The sequence below is a fragment of the Mustela lutreola genome, chromosome 10 (genome assembly GCF_030435805.1).
Source record: "Mustela lutreola isolate mMusLut2 chromosome 10, mMusLut2.pri, whole genome shotgun sequence".
Classification (NCBI taxonomy): Eukaryota; Metazoa; Chordata; class Mammalia; order Carnivora; family Mustelidae; genus Mustela; species Mustela lutreola.
The window spans coordinates 42790672-42799887 of NC_081299.1; the positions used below are offsets into that span (position 1 = coordinate 42790672).

The window sequence follows — 9216 nt, forward strand, 5'->3', positions numbered from 1 at the left end:
GAAAATTAAATGGGTAAAACTTCAGATAATTCAGATGACATACATGCAATAGCATTCCATGAAGAATTTATTCAACCCAATCCCTTGCATGTAATTAACCAAGACACACAAAGTCTCCAAATTTTGCACTCCAAAAAAGGAGGGAAAATGCAAGGGTCCTGTGCAGCTACCAGGACCTACTGAGAGCCACTTTGTTACAAATGTATCCAAAGTCCCCAGCACCAGAGACTTGTGGGGCGCCGCTCGTCCTGGCTGCACTCGCTCGGCAGCTTCCAGAGGTGGCGGTTGTGCTATGAAGGCAGATCCTGCCAAGCTGGCCGACAAGATGCTGCGTACTCCCAAGTGCTCGCGGTGCCGGAACCACGGTTTCCTGGTGCCAGTCAAGGGCCACGCGGGCAAGTGTCGCTGGAAGCAGTGCACCTGCGAGAAGTGCTACCTGATCACTGAGCGCCAGAAGATTATGGCCGCGCAGAAGGTGCTCAAGAAGCAGGCCTCCGAGGAGGAGCAGGAGATAGCCCTTGGCGCACACGGGCCGGAGCTGTTGTCTGGGGCTGCGGCTGCTGTCCCGGGCCCAAGCCTCCGCCAGCTGCTTCCACTGGCCGTTTCGGGAGACCGGGAGCTTGGCCCAGAGTGCCGCGTGGCCGCGGGCTTCCCCGAGAGGCCTCCGCGGGGCCCGAGCCCGGGCCCGAGCGCCTTCCAGCCAGTTCTGGGCAGCCGCGGCCACGTGGGGCTGAGCGAACGAGCCACCGTCGCCATGCCCAGTTCCGTGGGGCCCCAGCTTGGGGCGGAGGCCGCAGGCAAGGGCTATCCCGGCCGCTTGGAGCTGCGCAGGCCGCTGCGGCCCATGCCCAGCCCGCCATTCGCGGACTTCGGTAAGATTCCCTGGCCCCGCGTGGCCTCGCCCCACCCCCCGGGATGCCTTTCTGGGTTGCAGCCTCCCGGTGCCCCACGCCAGCGGCCCGGGCCACCCTGGATCGTGCCGGGATGGGCCCTTGGGGTGTGGGTGGGGTAAATGCTTTCAGAGGTACTCTTGCTGTGGAAAGCCGTTCTCTATGTACAGAATTGGGTTGGGGGCCATTTTGCAAAAAGATTTAAAAAAAGCTAGAAAGTAATGGGTGGTTCTGGCAGCTTTTAACATATAGCTTCTTGCATTTCCATCTTGGGAAAAAGAAAATGGCCCCCAATCCCTTAACTGTGGCTTCTCCTCCAGGAAGACGCCTTAGCTAGATGGGCCCTACTGCACTTGCGCACTTCTTCCCGCGCTTTTCTTGGGCTGGTGGCGCCTTTTTCAAGGCGCTCCCGGTGGGTGGGCCCGCGCGATGGTGACTGCGCATGTGCAACTATGACTGCGCATGCGCACTCTTCCTGTTCCAGTTGCTGGAGGCTCCGCCCAGCCAACTTCCTTTGAAAAGGCCTGGCCCAATGCGCCTGCGCACCCGTTCGCACCCTTTTCCAGAAAGTGGAAAGGAGACGGTTCTCTGCACCCCACTGGAGAACAGTTGGTCTGTTAATATTGCCTCTTTTTCCTCCCTTCCCACCATATGCCTAAATTACATGGTTCCTTATGTCTTGGTGGTTTTCAATATTAAAGCACAGTTTCAAGTTACATTTAGATTTGAGGCTCTTTTGGGGGTGCAGACACGTGATTTCTTTTGGTTTTCTCTATGGCAGTGTGGTAGAAAGAGCATAGGAGACTGGGAGACTGCTCAGGCACCTTAGGCAAACTCCTTCCTTCTGTGGCAGTCTCTCCCCTCTATGTGAAGGGGATTGGCCTGGATGCTCTCTGAAGGCCAGTTCCTTGTGGGACATTCTAAGAAAATTTAGGCCCCCAAGAAACTAGAGGGGGAAGACAGACCTGAAACAGCAATTCTAGAAGATAACTTTCCACAGACATAGTGCTTTTCTCTGTTCCATCTCAACAGGGGCTGAGCACTTAACCGTTCCACAGCACTAGTGATGAAGACGCAAAGAGGGAAAAGTCACATTTGTTGCCTTCAAGGATCTTGCCCTCATGGGAGGGACAGTGCCGATCAAGGAATCATGCAAATCAATGTATAGAGCTCGAATAATTGATGGTTTTGTTGCGGTCTGAGGAAAGAGTCAGCTGAGTACTGAGAACTTTCTGAGGCACAGTGAGGTTGGGGAGAAAGCCTTCTAAACTGAGGGAGCAGCATCTGCAAAGGCAGTGAGGTTGATGAGAAAGGAGAAGCTGCTGGGTTATAGTGCATGAGGAGGCCGGAGTGGAGGCAGGAACCAGCCCTCATGGGGCTTTATGACTGTGCCAAGGACTTTTTCTAAGAGCAGTGGGACATAGCTGAAGGGCTTAAAAAGCAGAGAGGATCAAAAGCACAATGGATGGGGGAGTTCTTTGTAAGTGGCTTTGAGTGTTGTGCTGCTACCTTTGTACAGTGACGTGATGCTCTTTTCTCTAGCTGTGTGTGTTTTTAACGTTTCCTTCATTGCTTACCTTTCCAGGGTTCCCTCTGAGCATCGGCTCAGACTGTGTGGTGGGGTCTGAGTACCTGGAGAGAGACCCTTCTAAGCTGTACCCCAGCTGCTCCAACATGCATTCTTATTGTCCATTCCCACTGGGCTACCAAGAAGGCTCCCCAACCCCAGGGATCCCCCTGCAGCGGGGCTTCCGGCATGTGTCCTGCAGCCACTTCCATGGAGGAGCCTTGGTAAGTCCCGTCCCCATTCCTTTCCCAGTTCCTCCTTATCCCAGATGCCCCATTGCTCTTATGGATGCTCAGTCCCAGAAAGCAAGCTGATGGGGCAGTCTGTGCCAGGCCCTGAGCACTGGCAGGACCGGTACAACACTGACCTTGTGCAGTGTACACCTCTCAGAGGGGACGCGTGTGGGCAAGTCCATTCATATGTAAACAAGTTGGCCTGGCTGGGCTGTGGCATGTGCTTTTCAGAGCTGGGAGATCAGGCAAGAAGGAACACAGAGAAACCTCAGATAAACCTGGGGGGCAGCTGCACGGTACCCCCCAATGAGTGAGACTGCCAGTCTAGACTGATGGCATGTTGGGGCCAGAAGGGCTTTATTTCGCTGAGGTATCAGGAAGGAAGTCTCACTGTCCCAGCACCACACAGTTGAGGGCAGAGCTAGGAGCAGACGTAGGTCCCTTGCCCAAAGATAGGGGCCCCTTGAGATTTTGGGCTGCTTTCGGGAAGTATTGAATGTTAGTCATGAAAAATAGGGAAATCTTTCACCAAACACCTGTCACCTCAGGAAATATTTGTTGAAAGAACGATGAGATTTAATCTTTTTGTAAGATTACTGGTCCTAAACTAACTGTGGTGCTCTTTAAGCCTCGAGTTTTGAATACGGAGTATGGAGGAGTCAGGCCATCCCTGCTGTGTGAGGTACAAGTTGGGGAGACCAGGTTTTGTGGCATTGGTTACCAGCTTCTTCCAGACCAGAGTGGCTAAAAGCCCTTTCCCTTTTGGCAACCCTGAAGTCAGTCAGGACTGTAGGATAGTCAGAGGCTTGGGTAACCAGTCCTGACTTGGCCGCATTGGGCTGGACCTGTGGGGCAGGTTGTCTCGAATGCAGCTCAAGTTCATGAAAACGTAGACCACCATTACTTTTCCCCCCTCCCTCAGAGCTAAATGCCTAATCTTGGGTGTTAGATGTTTCTCTTGGGTGGAGGGTAGAGAAGAGTGAAGACTGAGCAGCCTTCTTGGTTTAATGTGGAAGGTGATTGAGAAGAAAGAGCACTTGATATTTTCTTAGCTGCAGAACAGAGCCAGTGGAATTCTGCCACTCCCTCCCAGATGTGTCCACACAGGTCAGGCAAGCAGGGTGCTGGGTCCCCACTCTGGCTGCCACTCCAACAGCATCTCTTCTATTTTAGACATTGTAAAGTTTTACATAAGTCATTTTCCATTGATTCATGGCAAAGGAGTTTGAAGACCCCTGGTCTTGATAATTTCCAAGATGCTACTCACCCTTGTGTGAACCATCAGGGTACGCTGTATTACCCCAACTGTAGAGTAGAAGACAATGACTCGGGGAAGCAAAGTATTTGTTTGTGGGCACAGAACTGGGGAGGGAGGGCCTAGGGTTCAGATTACATAGCTGGTCAGTAACAGAGCAGTCCCCAACCTGGAGCCCTGGTACTCACTGGGGACACCCTTCCCGAGGTATGTTTGTCATACAGAGACAGAGCAAACATGGACCTTGACTGTCACCACCACCCCTGCCACACCTGAACTCTCATGCTGGCCACCCCCATTACAGCCCCAAGGAGAGCACAGAGCCTCCAGCCTTCACACAAAGAGGGGGCTCTGGCCAAGTGAAGCACGCACCCACCGTCTGCTCACACAGAAGCTTGGATGGAGCCTGGCGTCCAGGGTAGAGCTCTGATTGACAGGCTTGCCAGACGGCCTTTGTTAAGAGTGTGATCTCAGTTGGTTTATCTGGGCCTGAGCTGCCACCACGGGCCCCAGGCAGGAGCTGTGATCCAGGGAGAGACTTGGCTGAGCAGCTTGGAATTAAAGCACTAATAATCCCCCTTCCCACCCCCTTCACGTCTGGATAGAGGATCAGGCATTTATTTTTGATGCTGTTTCAAGACCCAAGAGCCTATGAACTGCTTTCATCCTTGTCCTGCTGCCCCCTGCCTGGGCTCGGAGATACTCCCCAGAGATGTCTTCAGCCTCCTATTCCTGTCCCTGCCCCATTTGCTGCTTCTTCACTTCCTCTGTTCTCTTCCCACGAAACAGCACAAGCTTGGAGTTGGACAGACCTGGGATCCAGTCCTGTCTCCGATGTTTACTAGCCATATGGCCTGGGGAAGCCATCTAACCTCCGAGGGTCTGACTCAGGTTCTCAGTCTGGCTGGTAGGGGAAAGAGGACCTATCTCATAGGGCCGTTGACAGATTGAAGAAGATGTAATGCATGGAAAGTGCTTGGCACGGGGTCTGGCACGTAGTAGATACTTGAAGGTGGGCTTTCTTCCTTTCCTTGTTAGGAAAGGCTGGAAGAATCTAAGATTTTTACAGACTGCCTCAAGGCTTTATTTAATGTGCTCATGTGTGACTCACCGATGTGGTGGCAGTGCGTGGGGTTTCTCAAACTCCTTCGTCAAAGGACACTTTTAAGAGCACATAAAATATCTTATAGGACACCAGGGTTCTCCAGAACACAGCTTGTAAAGTGCTCTGAAGTTTCTGGATGCAGAAGTAAATAAGAGGAACTACATCTGAAATTTATTATGATTTTTTATTGCATTGACATCTTTCTCTGTTCAGCGCTAAGCTGTGTAGTCCTCCCTCCAGACGCCCCCATTCCAGCCTTAGGGTCCTGCGGCACAAGCACGGCTTCCATGTCCAGAAGGAGGAGTAGCTGCACAGAGGGCGGCCCGCTTTGCTGAGGTCCCCCAGCTGCCCTTGCCTCAGGAACGGCTGCACCGCACTCAGCTCTTCTGTGGTGTTAGAATAGGGCCTCCAAGGCCCCCTGACTCTCAAGTTCTCAGCTGTACCAGGAAAAGGGACCACAAGGGGTTGGGATGCATTCAGACCCTTCTGCAGCACGAAGCAGTAGAGCCCAACAGATGGATCCGGTTCCGCCTCTACCGCTTACCAGTTCTGCGGCCCGGGGCCCAGAGCTTGCCCTCATGGACACAGTCTGTCATCGTTATAGTGAGGAACGTCATGGGGTCCTGAGGGTGGAAGGAGGTTCTGCATCTATGCCTATACGAGAGGGCTCAGTGTGACTTTGTGCCTGAATTCCTTCTTCCCTTCAATCATTTGGTGGGTATTTGCCAAACACCATGTCTCAAGTGCCCTGTGCCCAGGTGTGGGGGGCACATGGTGAATCTGCCCCTTGGGGAGTCCCCCTGCCCCCGCCATTGAGGAGCGTGAGACCCATTTGAGAAGCCTGTCTGACTAACCCTCTCCCTCTCTGGCTTGCCTGCTGCAGGTGCCCGAGCCGGTGGGAGACTACCAGCCCAGCTACTACCCGCCGCCACCCCCGCCGCAGCCGCTGCAGCCGCCACAGCCGCCGCAGCCGCCACAGCCTCAGTTTCTCCCGCCGGGCTTCCTGTCTGCGCTGCACTTCCTGCCGCCGCTGCCGCCACCGCCGCCCCCGGCATCCTTCTCTCTTACTGTCCTGTCTGATACGGACAAGGAAACCACTGGTAAGTGGGCTCCAGTCTGCCAATTTCTGGGGAGCCAGGAAGGTTTTCCAGAGGAAGGGGGCCTACTCTGAAGTGGATGCGGAAAGAAGGGAAATGGAGAGCAGAAATTAGAATGCATTGGGCCCAGGCTTGAGCTTTTTCCTTATACACCTCCCTTTATTCAATATGCAAGCATCCACAAGAGGGAGTCCCCAGTCCCAGGTGAGGAAAACCAGTGGAACCCAGAGAGGCTCCAGGTGCAATGGTGATTCTCTCCCCATCCGCGCCTGTGGGCTAGGTGTGCAGGTTGCCATGCGTGCTGTGTGTTGAGAAGACCAGAGGCATCTGGCCTCTCTGGCTTGGCTGGGCCTCTCCAGCTAGGGAGAGATTAGATGCTGAGCCTGGAGCAGCGGCTGGGGCTGGGCTGGGGCTGCTAGGGGTAACCCTCTGCCCCCAGCTGCTTGGTGGAGAGAAACAGGCCAGGAGCTAGGCCTGTCTTTGCCTCTGTAAAATGGGTCCTGTCATGGGGTGACTGTGACAGTCAACTGACAATCTGGATGTAAAAATGCTTTAGGTTTTCTGTTGAGGGCTCTTGCAGCTTTGAAGGTTCTAGGATTTTTTTTTCCCTTTCAATCCTTCCCTGAGGCTCCTTAGGAAAGAAAAGGAAGTAAGAGACCTGTTGCACACTTGCTGTGTGTGAGACGCCCAGATCTGCGGGCTGAAGAGCTGTCGTGTAGCTTGAAGCACACCCAGCTGCGGAGCCAGACAGCGGGGGTGTGGGTCCTGACTTGGGCCCTTAGCAGCTGTGGGGCCCGCAGCAAGTCCCTTCAGTCCTTGTGCCTCAGCTTCACCTTCTGCCAAGGCAGACGGGTGGTCCCCACCTCAGGAGGGGATTCTGAGGACTAAACAGAACATGAGCCCGAGGATGGCCTTAGTGTGCGTTCTTGTTTACTGTTTCCCCTCATCCCCTGGCTGACGTGATCTATTGTGAGGCAGAAAGACGCTGAGGTTCAGAGCCGCGGGGTAGCTGGCTTCTCCCTGCCTGGCTGGAGGGTCAGTTGGACTCTGTGTCGCGGGGCCCAGGCTCAGTTGCCAGTGTCCGAATACCCAGCAGAGGAAGGGCAAAGGCATCCTCCGCTGGGGCTGGGAGTGGGGAGAATGCCTTACAGAAAGTCTGCCTCTGAAAGTAGGTCATTCCCTCTTTGTAAATCCAGCCCTTCTTCTTTGTCCTTCCCAGACGACCAGGAGCAGGACGCCGAAGTGCCCGCAGCGCCGCCCTGTGAGCCCAGCCAGCCGCCCTCTCAGGAGCCGTCTGATTAGGCCCAGGCCCTCGGGCCAGCAGGGTGGGGGTGTGGGGTGTTCCAGCAACGATGTTCTCATCTGCTTTTGGCCGTGTGTAGGGAGGAAGGATAGTGGTGGGTGTAAGATGGCAGTTTATTTCCATTTCAAGACAGGAGGGAGGAGGGGGATTTCTAAAGTTCTCTCGATTCTGAGATATGGGATTGACCAGGAGCGTGGAGGATGGTTGGTTAGCAGGGGAGGGCCAGGGCTCTGAGGATCACGGGGCTGGTGGAAGCTCACATTTAGGAATGAATTTAACCGAGTCTGGGTTGTGTGGCTGTTAAACTCACTCCCAGTTGCGGTCTTTGATTTCCTCAGGCCCCGCTCCAGGACAGGAGGCACGAGTCCAGCCTTCTGCTTCTGCCTCTATTTGGTCCCAACTGGGGGTAGCACAGACACCAAGCCCCCAGCACATCCAGGTGGCCGGTGTGGTCAGCAGGACCCTCGGCACTGACAGCCAGTTCCACAGCGTTCTTCTCTGCTGCTCTGGCCCACGAGAGCTACTTGGCCATTGCCCCTCGCCCCATCTCCAAGGGGCTTCTCTAAGTATTCTGACCGCTGGGGCTGCTTCGTCTCCCCTCCATAAAGTTTAAGCCATTATAGGCATTATTTCTGGTTTGAAAAAAAATCTATTACAGTTTGACTATTTGATATTTTTATAGTGATTGCCAACTTTAAAAAGTAGGCTGTTCCTAAGCATTGATGCAATTCTCAGAGAGTAGAATGTGCTTCTAAACCATCTCTGTATCCACTTCCTCTCTGGGATCAGTTGACTGTTGAAATAAAATAAGCAGTAGAAATTGTTGTGGAAGGTTTATTCTCTCTTTAAATCCTTGTGGGAGGTGGTGTTGGGTAGAGGGTTGGGTCAGGGCCTGGCCTGCCTCCCTTCTCCCTTTGCCTCTGTTAGCAAGCAAGAGGCTTGGGCCAGGCTATGAGACTTTTGACTATTATTGTTGGTATTATCACCATTTTGGTTTTTTCTTTTTAAAGCAGCAGAGAGCTTTCGAGGAAATCTGATGCAGATCCCAAAATATAAAGATGTCTTTTCGTTTCCCTCACCCAGCTGTGGGGGGTGGTGAGAGAAAGCCTTCTGGAGAAGTTGGGGTCTCAACTCCATCTTGAAAGTGAAAGTAGGCACTCCCAGTAGGGGGATGTGGAGAGTAGGGGACCTGGAGTGAACAATTCTGGGTAAGAGACTGTGTCCTGTTCTCTGTCCAGGGAAGGACTGACATTCAAGAGAACAGGCTGACCTTCCTGCAACTTGCCTGCAGGCAGGGGTGTCCCAGCATGGTCACAGGACAAGTGGTAGGATGATCACTGAAAAGTGATACTCGGCTGTTCTCCCAACATAAGGGCAGTGGCTGGGCCTGGGGCTGCTCTGTTGGAAGGCCCTGGAACAGGATATAGTTTTAGAAATGTTTCATTTACTGCATTATAGAAAGTTCTTCCAGCGGGGCTGATCTAAGCGTGCCGAGGCCCATAGGTCAGCATTGGCTTCAGTCTGGACCTGATGATGTGACTTCAGACTAGCTTGGCTTTGATGCTGAAGGTACCCCCATGCCAGCCCTCCCCTCAACAGTGCTGGTTGTGCCCTGGGTTCACAGCACTGTAGGAGCCCTGCCTTCCCGTTGGCCTCACTCCCCCTGCACTCACTGGGCCCTGGCATGTCAGTGTGGCCAAGTAAGCCTGGATCCGTGCCCCTATTTTTTCATTGCACTTTGTTTTATCTTAGACTCCATGTTTTGA

At 53.6% G+C, this 9216-nt stretch overlaps 1 protein-coding gene across 1 annotated transcript; it reads left to right on the plus strand.

Annotated features, from left to right (window-relative positions):
• Positions 1-256: 256 nt before the first annotated feature.
• DMRTB1 (DMRT like family B with proline rich C-terminal 1) lies at positions 257-8270 on the plus strand. The gene is made up of 4 exons (XM_059137052.1): positions 257-872; positions 2476-2681; positions 5934-6150; positions 7367-8270. The coding sequence occupies exons 1-4, from the start codon at positions 293-295 to the stop codon at positions 7447-7449; spliced, it is 1086 nt and encodes a 361-aa protein (XP_058993035.1). The 5' UTR covers positions 257-292; the 3' UTR covers positions 7450-8270.
• The last annotated feature ends 946 nt before the right edge of the window (positions 8271-9216 follow it).